This window comes from Perna viridis, chromosome 3 (assembly GCF_037379345.1).
Source record: "Perna viridis isolate PV_CMFRI_1.1 ecotype Kerala chromosome 3, ASM3737934v1, whole genome shotgun sequence".
NCBI classification, from domain to species: domain Eukaryota; kingdom Metazoa; phylum Mollusca; class Bivalvia; order Mytilida; family Mytilidae; genus Perna; species Perna viridis.
In genome coordinates, this window is record NC_142447.1 from 51,250,387 (window position 1) to 51,263,558 (window position 13,172).

General features: G+C 32.8%; 1 protein-coding gene across 2 annotated transcripts in view; it reads left to right on the forward strand.

The window, feature by feature from the left end:
- Positions 1–218: 218 nt before the first annotated feature.
- Positions 219–13,172, forward strand: part of LOC148622797 (receptor expression-enhancing protein 1-like) — a 34,838-nt gene continuing 21,884 nt past the window's right edge. For both annotated transcript variants that reach the window (XM_088573001.1, XM_088573002.1), the window contains exons 1-2: positions 219–348; positions 9,552–9,624. In XM_088573001.1, the coding sequence (XP_088429127.1) occupies positions 317–348; positions 9,552–9,624 (105 nt within the window). In that variant the 5' untranslated portion in view covers positions 219–316. The remainder of the gene's footprint in view (positions 349–9,551; positions 9,625–13,172) is intronic.

A 13,172-nucleotide genomic window follows, 5' to 3' on the forward strand; every position in this document is an offset into this window, starting at 1 on the left:
TATTTTTCAATGTCAATCATTATGTTGGTTATCAGGATCCAAAATCACTATGCATTTACTTACTTTGTCTTTTTCTTTACTCTATGACCTCCTCCACTTATTGGGTACACCAATACTACAGTTGGTTTAAAATATAATCACAGATCCGGTTCATTTATCCAAATCGATAGCCAAAAATTTAGCTTTGCCAGACTTCAAATTTACACGTTTACCTCCCTTTGTCTAGAGGGCGCTAGTGAACAAAATGGCAACTCAATGATTCGAAGTTTCAAAACTTGTGACATTTAATTAAGTAGTACTATTGTCATGATCAGCAATGGTTTCTGCAATCATATCCAGACTTTTGATGTAAGTTTATTTGAAGAAAGAGACTGACTCGTTCGTTTATAATACTTGTCATTTCTTAACACACACAGTGTCAGTGACTGAGTGAGGTTGGGTTTTTGTTAAGTTTACAAGTTCATTATGCTCTTGTACACTCCGACTATAGTTTTGGTAATACACAGTGTTGCATATCAATTGTTAAGCAATTAGGATAAAAGTTTTCCAACGTCAAAACACTACAGATGTAGGTATAATTTTTACACATGTTATTATATTGTAGTCACTTCCATAAATAACTCAATTAAATAATTTAAATACACAATTTTATCTTAAGTTGCAGTCTATTTAAAAATCAGACAGAGGGTGATTCATAAATTTAAAAAATCCCAAAAATTTACTTTCATTATTAATTCAGAAACACTAGCAGACCACAATAACCATAGCAGACCACAATAACCAGTCTGTTGTTGCAATCTTATGTTTAAAATACATGTATGATATAGATTGTGTGTGAATTAGGCACTTTGCAAGAGTTATCCTTACCTTACCTCTGGATCAAGACCCTCTTCAAAGAAGAACCGCAGTTTCCGAACTGTGTATAATGTGCTATAGGGTGCTTTGTACAGTGTGTGTTGGTGTTCTTCATTATTTTACATCTACCACCATGAATTTTTGTGTGTAGATATGCACATCTATACACTAAACTCCCATCATTATTTAGAATTATATATGCAATCCACATCAAGTTGAAATACAAATACAAATATTTTATTGGCTCAAACACAGATATAAGAAATGGTTAAGGCCCATTATATGCAAAGATATATATATGACATTATCAATATACATATATAATGTTGAGACTATAACAATAATTTGGCAGTTACACTGAAATATGAAATTAATATAATGAAGTTTTCCTTAGATCAAGGCATTTAGATATGAAGAAGGAAGACATTTTAAGAACAGGAAGAGAGTTGCTATTTAAAATTAGGTTTACTTTCATGGTAACATCTTTATTATTAAAATTTTTATAGTAGTTGCAAATTTTATTTTGAAATATATTTCTTTGTGTATTATATGCACTACACAACTAAATAAAAAGTGTATTTCATCTTCAATGTTTTCACTATTACAAACTATATTTATATATGTCACACTCAGTGGCTTGTACACTATTAAAACGGTTGAGTTTAATAGTTTTTCCGTTAAGTTAAAAAGATGAGATTAGTGCCACTTATTTAAAAGTATATAAGCCTTCCTATATCTTCACACTTTTGGTATCTAAAATTTTATTTAACAATTCTCATATAACTGCTATTCATTTTAAAAGATTTTACTATCTAAAAATGTATTTTCTTTCTTGGACTTGGTATACGATCTTTAGTAGCAAAATGTAAAATTTTATTACCTTTCTTTTTTTGGTTTGATTTTGTCAAATTTATTGGGAGATGAATGTCATGTATGGTTCTCTCAAATATACAGATTTAATACAAAAAGAACTATTCAGGATTTCAAGATTTTTATTTACACAAAGCATATATTGATATTTAATAAATTGAAAATACAACACATTTAGGCCATAAAAGAAACTTTTGATTAGTGGTTTTTTTGACACCAATATTGAAACACCTCTACCCTAGCCATAGACAGTGTCTGAATTTTAAATGGATTGGTACTTTAATACTATTCATGTCAGCCTCTGGGATACCTATTGTAGGAGATGTATCTCATTGGGAAGTCCCCTATAGGAGCAATTTCATGTAGAGTTACAGTGTTTTCGATAGTAGCCGGCAGCCAGTAAAATCAGGCACCTATCACTGAGTTTTTTCCAGCTATGGAAATTCTGATAAAAATTTTTTTGGTCAATGTTACAGTGTGGAAAACCACCGCTCGCCAGCTCGCCAAATACGAGTATATGTATATTTTGGCGAGTTCTCATTTGCTTACACTTGTCAATTTGGCGACTGTCATTTGATTGGCAAGTTCCAAGTTTAGCTTAAATATGTCAAGTGAATTTTGGCATGATATGCAGAATTATATTGACTTATAAAGCATTGTTTACGATCTGCCATTTTAATTTCCGGTAAACAGGATACGCCAAAACCTAGGCGACGGTCCTGATCTCGTATTAGTATTCAAACGAAATTATCTTGCTAATTTAAGATCTGTTACCTTGCAAATTAGATGTTTATTGTCAAAATAATAATGGACAAGAATCTAATGATTTTCTTGGTTCATAATGATGAATCTGTTGAAATATATACAATACTTTTGTTACTGTAAAGTACATGAAAAACTTAAATGGGAGGGAATATTCGAAAATGGAAAAGTTTTTGATAAATTTAAAAACAAATGAAAAGATAGTTGAAGAAAGAGAAGGAAAGGCAGAAGATAGTCAAATCCAAGAGAAAACAGATGATAGTACAGAAAAAAAAATGTGGCTAGTTGAATTTAAATTTGGCTAGCAAGATCAATATTCCACTAGCCAGAATGGCAAGTTGGGGAAAAAAATCGTTTCTCACACTGATGTTAGAAAAAACAGAATTTGAATCTGGATATGGATCGGTGTTTAATCAGTCGTGCGTCTGCCATTTTGTCCAGATTGAAGGGTTATAACTGATGAGTTCGACTGTCAATCATTGTGTCGTTTGGAAAACAATAATTTTTCTTTTTTACGTTATACTTTTGTTTTACCTTTTTATTATTTGACAATAAAGTTTCCATCCAGTGAAAGTCTTACTACATAAATGCACAGAGTGTTGCACTAGTTGGAACCCCAGGTTACCTTACACTTACAGAGCCTGGTTAATGATCCATACAGATATGTGTAAAACCGTTCACCTTGTTTACATGATACATTTTTACATTTATACATTTTTACCAACTAGCATTAAGCAGTGAGTGACTAAGGGTCAAAAGGTGTATATGCAACAAACATGCAAGATTAGATATTGTGACTGAAGATTAGACACAAAGTGTAATTCCAGATTATGTACCTGTAAGCACTAAAAATTATATTCTCCTTAGAAATTTAATAAAAATTCAATATTAATTTTTTCAAGTAAAGCATTAGATAACAAAGTACATTTCTTATTCATTTAATCTAGGAAGAGTGATTTTGTTTTCTGGAATTGCACTTTGAACAATTCAATAGTAACATATATTAATGATTTGAAGAAGAGACATGACAGTTAAGAATGAATATAGGTCCATGCAACAATAAGCACAAAGCACAAGAAATATTATAAACACAGAATGTTTCTGTTGATGGTGAATATACATTATGGCTATTACAATATCATTTTAAGAAAAAAAAATTGAAGCTGGATTAGAGGCAGTATAGTTAATGATTGGTAAAAAAAAATGAACTGATAAAGCTTAAATTTGTTTTTGGCCAGGGGGCTTAGCCCCCAAGGGTCCCCTACCAGGCACTGCCCTGGACCCGCTGGGGGCCTTAAGCGGCCCCCAGACCCCTCACAGTAATTTGGGTTTCCTCCTATTCATTTTTAATTTCCAGCTATTCAGAAACTTAGTTTGCAAATTATAGTATCTGTAACAGAACAATGTTCAAGTTCTGCATTGGCTCTTGGAATGGAAAGATCAAGAGCGTTGGACACTTTCATTTTTCCATTATAACGCCTCAGTACATCACCATTTGCATGCTTTACATATCATAAAAGTTCACTAAATGCAATGTACATGTAATAGGATAAGTAAAGCTTGCAATGTGCAATATAGCTGCTAAGAATACTTGGTAAGATCCAATCAAAGAACTCTTGTCCATCATCCAGGGCTCACGCTACTGGGCGATTCAGGCAAAATAGTTGCCCTGGAGTTGCTGACGGTCTTCACAGTTAACTTTTTCAGACAGAAGCTATTTGGACTTCCAAAGTTACAAAAATTGGAAGTCTTAATAATTTGTCAGTGGCCCGAAAAAATTTTAAAATTATATGAAAATTTTTTTTTTTAAAAGTCCTAAATCATCTGAATCTATGTCTAGTAATAAGAATATCCTGTTATAATGAAATTCCATAACAACTAACACTCATTCAATTCTTACTATTTAGATATGTCTAAGAACCCAAAAATAAACAGAACACTACAACACCCCAAAATTTTTGGAAGTCCATCGGGCTTCCTAAGTGCATAATTTTAGGGGCTCAAGGCAGATTTTAGAGGCCTTGGCCACCGGGCAATTGGCTAAATTCAAAGACTGTACTCACTTTGCCTTCAGATGAAACCAAAAGCGAAGTAAAGTTGCCCTCTCCTTTTCTGACATTGCCCATGATCAGGACTGAACTCCATCTTTTAGCAGTATTTTGACCAGAGTTATCTCTCTTCCAATAACAATACAATGAAAATGGCGCCCGTTTGAGAAAATAAATCAGTTGTAAAAATCTTCGGTTACGAAGAATTTTTTTAATCAGTTTTTTGTTTCAAACTTTTAAGACAGGATACAGGATGAACATCCTTCACTCCAGTTTACGTTTATTCATATTTTATTGTTCATATTTCATTACAAAAAGTGCAAATTTGTCGTTCGCGATCAAGTTCTTGGGACTTCAGTTAAATTTATCTCAATTGATAAATCAGAAGAAAACCAAAAGCATTTCTTTTGATCTTCTTGTTTCATAACTGAACAGTAACTTCTCAATTTCAACAGAACATTTTTTAAGCCTGAGATAAGTTCATACCGACCATTATAATATGTGTCCATGAAGTTTCAGTCTTGATTTGTCAGTAAATAAATTTGAACATAATTATTGATACTCTTGATCAACTTATATCAAGAGACTGGATATTTTGAACAAGAAATCATTATGGGTTAAGTGGGACCGGGGAAAAAAACAACAAAATGAAAATTCCAACAGAATGTCACTGCCTGAAAGTTCTATTCCAGTGCTGACAAAAAAGAAAAAAATCAATAGGACAATGCATTGCAGGAAGCTTTGCTTTACTCAGTCATATTAATTTTGCTGTAATAAATTTGGTAAGGGTTAGAGGTATAGATTAGAAATTCAGTTTCATGAATATATAATACAGCCAATCATTCAGTCAGCTGGCTGATTTCATTTTGTCCAAAATATTTAGTTACTTGAACCATGTAGCGAATAGAAAAAGTAACATTAATCTCAATAAAAGAAAATAAACACATAAAAATGCCTGCTTATATTGCGTGCATGTAAGTAAAATATAACATATAATATAATGATGCGCATATGCATACGCGTTCACTTCTCCTTGATCACTCCCCACTTCTCCCTAGTGTCTCTCTGAAAGAGAAGTCACTTCTCCCTGTTTTTCTCAAGTAGCTTGAGCCCTGTCATCTTGAAACCTGCTTCCATAGTTCTTCTTTTTTTTTTTGGCTCTGACTACTAAAGCGTTCTTTATATTTTTGTATTTTTGGTCATTGTGGAAATGAAATCAAAGTGGTTCTAAAGATGAACAAATCTCACATTAATCATCAAGATACTGACTGTCAAATCATTTAATACAAAAATTTGCAAATGGTGAATCAATGGCAGGTCAATTACCTGGATATGAGAGATCCTAGTAACCTTCATGGGAGATGGAGTACAGAAGAAAATTGTGCAGCCTGTGCAATGCTGTAAACTTTACATCTTTGGATTATACTCTTATATTCATTTATTTAGTTTTTCCTTCATGTACATGTACATTGTACATCGGTCATTACACTGCCATTCAGAAGTGCAAAAAATATGTTTTATTGTTAGAATTTACATTGTACTCCAATTACTTTATTATTAGTTGGATGATCTTTATACAGTTTTATGATAAGGTTCCAATTTACAAAAGGAAGGTTTGTATTGATTCTAGGGATTATGGCATAGATATTTTTGGAATTAAACTATAAAACTCCACTGAAAGCATATTGATGTCTATAATATTGTTCTACAATATTTTATACCACAAATCTGGGATATGTTTTTGGGGTAATGTCCTAAATCCTTTTTGGACCATAAAAATGGGGACCAGAAACAAAATTGAAGAGGTGCCATATCACAAAAGGAAGACTGGGAGTGATTTTTGGGATTTGTGACTTAGCCAGTTTAGAATTAACGACTGAAAAGGGACTGAAACGTCCATTTTCTTGATGACTCTACAACAACTTGACTATTAGTACATGTACAATGTATATGGATCTATTTTAAAACTGTACCGCTAAGTACCATTCTCCTAAAGGAAGGCTGTGAATGATTTGATATAGATGTGACTAGAACCATTTATGAATTAAAGCCAGCACTCCACAGTATTGTAGAGCTGCCTAATTTTGGTCTTGTAATCTGATGCTTTGTAACATTTATCACTTTAAAAAATTGTCAAGCATCTGTAAATCTATATATCTAGAAATAGCTCAAGCCAAGGCCTTCAGGATGCAGTAAAAATTTTCTGGAAAAAATTACCCACAGCATATAGGGTTACCATAGAAACCATGCAAAAATATGCGAAAATTTGCAAAAAAGTTCATAAAATCAGGTTTAAAAATATCAAATTTCCCGCAAAATATCTGAAATTTTTATTTCAATCCCTGAAACTGTTCAAACTTTTCCCTTCAAAAACCCCTTCCTCATATGGGCATCGCCGGTTAGATTTTGAGCTATTTCACTTTGTAATCCACTTATTAAATTTAGCATGGTAAAAAATTGACTTACTTTCACTTTCACAATGAAGTCAAATTGTCATTGAAAAAAAAGCCCCTTCAACATTGAAAATATATAAAACATTGCAAAATACTTTTAAAAGTCCCCTTTTTTCAGAAAATGTTTTATCAACAATAGATTCTTCATTTTTAATCACTATAGCAACCACCGGTTTCCATTTATGTCATTTTTCATCCCTAGCCAAAAGTGCGAAACTAAACTAAACTGTGGAGTGCTGGCAAAGGCCATAAAGGGGCTATTTGGATTTCCCATGTATATACCCTGTGTCAAAATTCAAAGCAGTGTCATGCTTAAATGGTGTTTCTGTACTTGTCCAAATTATTTAGGGTTTACCCTCGGTGGTTGTATCAAGCTGTGCCTTGTGGAGCAATTTAATTTTAAGATCATGTCATTCATAATTAGAATGGGGAATTCACAATGTTATAATTTATGTTTACATATATGTTTCAAGTTGCTCCTTATTTTATTCTTTTATCTTACCCCTATTGGCTAAATTTGAATTGTGTTAATTCAAACAATCAACATAAACTGACTCAGTACATGCATACTTAAATTTCTTTTAAATATTACCCACAAAATTTCTGGTGAGTTGTAGTGCTTATGGTACATATACATATAATTCTCTACGATTTCATGCTATCAGTACCAACACTTTAGTTCAAAAGTTCAAGAAATTCAAGGTTATTTACATTTACATCGATTGTATGGGAGAGAAAAATGGTACTTTAAGTTTAAAATTTGTTTGCCAATTAAAAAATCCAGGATGTTCGAGCTGCATGTATTAGAATTCAAGCTAGTTGAGTATGGCTGACAACAGATACTAAAGAAGATAAGGAACAGAAAAAAAAGAGTTCTTTTTAGAAAAGCTTTGTTTATTTATGATGCCTATATAGCTAAACACTAATATAAGTCATATGTCAATCAAATTACTAGGATGTTAATGTGATGTGTAGAAATGTCAACAAAAGAGGGGCTAATTAAAATGCAGTCTCTCAAGCAACTCCTGATTCGTCCTGATTTTGGGCAATTCCTGATTTTTTCATGAATTTTCCAGAGTAACTCCTGATTTTGAATCTTTGCACCACGAGAAAAAATTGTTGTTTAAATACTTATATATTTCATAATGTTATACAAGTAAAACTGAATGTATATTGTGAAGAATGATATTGTGTATCATTAGGTTGCTGTTTTAGGTTCAAATTGTGAATTTTCCTCAATAAATGTGACATCATGTAGGCAGCTATAGTAGGGATTTTTCTTTCAAAGTGTTGCTTCTCAAATTGCTACATTTCTGGAAAGCTGTTACTAAGAGGGGTGGAAGGTGGCCATTTTCATGGTATTTTGTATTATTACATTACTTTTTGTGTTAAAAAATTCGTGATAACGTCCTGATTTTTAAGAAAATTATCTCCTATTTTTTTGGGCCAAAATAGTGCTTGACAGACTGAAAATGGAATCTTTGTAATACATATATAGCATCAGCATGCAGGGAAAAAAAACCAGAATCAAACTACATTCAGCCTTAGATACATTTTGTATATGTAAATTTGGCATGCATTATTAACTTGAAACTCATAAGAAATCTTTTAACTGTAGTGCAAAAAGTATAATAGTATCATGAGTATGGTTTGTATGGGTCATGGAATTTTGAAAAGTCATAGCATCAACAATATAAAGCCACAGGCCTTGAAAGGCCATTGATTTAATCAATTCTGCTGAAAGTTGTTTAATAGTCATTTTTTTCCCAACAATGTAAAAGTATTTAAATCTAGAGATCATGTCATTTAGCTTAAAAAAAACATCCTCCTGCTTGATAAGGTAGCACTCTGTTATTGAAGTGTTACTTTAATTCTCTGTCATTTTACAGAAATCAGAGAAGGCAGTTCATGCCAAGCTCATAGGAATGTTGGTCTTCCTTATCCTAGTGAAAAATACTCTAATCAGGCAATGGCTATTGAAGTCTATAATTTTTTTCTGTTAGTATATCCATAAGATATGGACCAATCAATCTCATTTGATTCAGTACAGATGTATGAATCGAAATTTTATCTGAGCAAATGTCATTAAAAAATCTAAGTTGAGCATTGACTGGAGAAGTGCAAATATAGATAAGGGTTATGTCTCGACAGTGGTAGTTATTGTGTTTATTTTACTAACATATTTACCAAATGCAATCATAATTTAGTATAATAGAGTATAATTCATGAAAAAAAGTGTTAACTCTGTTTTGGCATCAAGCTAATATTATCAGTGATTTTTTGGTGTTTCATGTAACTATAGCAACAATATCTGAAAGAAATGTGGGTCACTGCATGACATGATGGTTGTGCACTTATCTTACTATGATTTTAGATTAACAAACCCAGTTTCCATATCATACACATTTACACTGTTATCACAATACGATGAACAGTATGAGTGTCTTAGGTCATGTGTGTGTCTGTGCTTGCTTATTGTATTAGAATCATGTACCATGACTACTAGAGAATGGCTTTATCATGTATTAGACTATATCTGTCAGTGTGTTTACATGTTTTGCAGACTTGTTTTCGGTACACTGTACCCAGCCTATGCTAGTTATAAAGCAATCAGAACCAGGAATGCCAAAGAATATGTGAGTATATGTAGTTTGTCTTAACGTTTTGTGCAGATTTCCTTTATAAATAAGTTTTGTTTTTATTGTATACATGTATGTCTCTTTCATGGTTGAAAATTTTATGTCAATCCAATTTGTTCTCTGATAGAAAATACTACCCTTTATGTTTAAAATTTCTAAAACCATATTGTCATGGTCAGTTACAATAAGAAATAAAAAATGGGAGCTATAAACTTTTGCTGCTCTGATTGTCCAATGAATTGAGCTAAAATTACAGCAAGTGACCACAACATATAGAATTGTAATTATTAATATGGTTTCTGTCATCAAAGGTCAATGAGCAAATGTACTTACATGTATATAAACAGTACTTTTCTTAGATGTTTAAAATCATTTCCATTTTCCATTTACCCCTTATATACTCAATAGTTTTACTCTTCTGTTTAGTGTGAGACAGTAAACACTTGTATTTTTAGAATTTACCATTCAATTATGAAACAAGAAGATCAAATGAAACGCTTTAGTTTCTCTTCCAAATTATCGATTTAGATAAATTTAACCCAAGTCCCAAACCACATGGGCATGTTTCGTAAAGAAATATGAACCTTTAAACATGAATTTTCGTAAGCTGAAATGAAGAATGTTCATTCTTTACCAGTCATTAACATTTGAAATGAAAAGCTGAGTAAAGTGCTTGCTGGTAACTGAATATTCAATAGATTTAGAAGACTTCTGCAATTTATTTTCTCGAACTCTTGTCATATTTGTTTGAATTGTTATCGGAAGAGAGATAACTCTGGTCAATTTAATGCTAGAAGTCCAGATCTTGGGTGATGTCTGAAAATGAGAGGGTGACTTCAATCTGCTTTTGGTGTTGTCTGAGTGACTCCAGGGCAACCATTTTACCCAAATCGCCCAGTAGCATGAGCCCTGAAAGGGGTCAGTCAGAAGTTTTTTTCATATATCTCCAAAACTGTTAATATTAGCCGAATTCTTTTTTATTGCAGAAAGGATCCTTATTATAAGGCCTACAAAAGTCTCCAGGGATCAAACTTGTTGGACGACTCCTTGTTAGAGTTATTACCTTTGAAGGGCAAAAAATTAAGTTTTTAGCAGTTTTCAGCCAATATCTTGAAAACTATAATAGACAGAATGAAACTTACAATTGATGAAATGATCCTTCTGATAAGTCCTGCTGAAGTCGTCATTGAGTCAAAATTGTTCTATAAATCCTAGTTAGAGTTATTGCCCTTGAAAGAAAAAATTAATCAGGTGAGCAGTTCAGGCTCCTGTGAACCTCTTGTTAACATGCATGCAATCAACACTAAATACCCAAATATCAGATGCCAATTTTCAATAAAAGCACTAATGCATTTTCACCAAAATATTGCTGAAGCCCAAAAAAAAAAATGTGTTTTTCTTTTTTAAATTACTAGTAATAGTTTTGAATTTACACTTTGGCAACATTTACAGGTTGGTCTGCTAATTATTTTGTGTGAATTAATATCAAATACATGTATTGAAATTTTGATGCAAAGAATAATCACTGGTAATAAAGTATTGATCATGATAATGATCCTGTTTACATGTAAGTATATAGTGGTACTTAGGAAACTAGTAATTAAGGTCTTTCCCTACATGTTTAAAGACCTTATTGTTATTCTAATGGTTTTTTTTCTTCCAACATTTACTTTGACGTGGTCCCCCCTATTCTGATTCATCTTTCAAGATATCATTACCTAATTTGGACCATCAATAGAGCTTGTGTAGGACTTTTACAGGATGACCCTGTGAAAAATTTCACCATGCGTTGTAGAAGTTATATTCCCTTTATTTGCTTTTTTTTTCAACATGGTCCCCCCTATTCATTTTTAGGATATGATCATACTGGATGAACATGTAGATGTCATCATGTTCTATTAGAAAATGACCCTGCTAAAGATTTCATTATCATCACTCATATCTTAAAAACCATAATAGATAAATTCAATCTGAAAATGGTTTCATGTACATAAGCAAAAGACTTAATGAATAAACATAAACATGTATTTTGTTATTAAACCGTATGGGAGTTGTATCCCTTGAATTACATATTAAGTAGCACTCCAGCTAAGGATCATGCAAAATGTGATTCATGGGTAAAAAGCCTACATATTTTTATTTTTGATATTTTGTTTGAAATGTCATAGTAAACAGAAATTAACATGCGGTTTTCCATATTACCCGTGCTCTTAGGTGATAAAAATTCTATAGAATGCATTGTAGATTTCAAAATTAAGGGAGATAACCTGTAAATGATGCTCAAATACAATAGAATCTACTGGATTTTCAATGTTTATTATCTCCTAAGAGCAGGCAGATTTGAATGAATTATTACACATTTCATAATATAGGCCCATAAAACAACTTAATTACAAAAATAAAAAATATGTAGCCTTTTTTGGGGTGTATCACATTTTTCAGATTTTGCATGATTCCTTCAAAGACAGCTATTTAAAGTTTTGAAAATTTATATTTCGAGAACTGGAAGGGGTAGAGATTTGTTACCTTTGTCAATGATCTTTGGTCCATGTGACCTTTCATTTGCACCCAAGGTCAAAGGTCTCAGAGTGCTTTTTCCAACATTACTTTGACATGGCCCTGTTTCGTCATTTTTCAAGATATCATTACCAAATTTGGACCATCAATAGAGCTCATTTTTTCATATAATCCATTGTAGAAGTTATCTCCCCCTTTATTGGCTTTTTTCAACATGGTCAACGTGGTCTCCCCTACTGCTGCCCGGACGTTAAATCCTAACAATCACATTTTTCAGGATACTATGATCATACTTGGTGAACATGTAGATGTCATCATGTTCTGTAATGACCTTGCTAAGGATTTCATTATCATCTTTAAGAGTTGCCCTTTGCAGGTCCGGGTGTAAAAAAAATAGGCCTGCAGCAGCGCTAAGCTTGTCGTAGAAGGTGACTAAATAGTGCTCAGAACTCTGGCTGGAGGCTAGGGCGCTCTGCTCACCGAGCAACTGGGTTGTGTGCCCCAGGTGGTGGAATGTGGTACCCCTGGCGTGTTACATGCTGGTGTTGTCAGGCTATAATGCGGAAAACCTGACCGCAAACCATAGTGGTGCACTGTGTTGGGAAAGATGCCACGTTCCTCACACGTTAAAAAACCCTGCTGTGGTATTCTCCTGGAGTAGGAACCATAGGAGGCTAAATTGCCCAACCCTACCCACCTCTCCCTATTTCCAGTGGCAATCAAAATTTCTTTACCCCATTGTCCTTGTGTCCCATCCCTTTTTTCATTCCATCATCATTTCATGTTCATTTTATCATCCACTTCATGTTCATTGCCTGAATATAGCTGAAATATTGCTGCTCGGGCGTTAAACCTCAACAATCAATCAATCAATCTTTAAGAGTTACAGCCTTAAAAATAATTTCTTTCAGTTGCTCGTATCTTGAAAACCATAATAGATAAAATCAATCTGAAAATGGTTTCATGTATGTAAGCAGAAGACCTGATGAATAAACATAAACATGTATTTTGTTGTCAAATCTTACTGG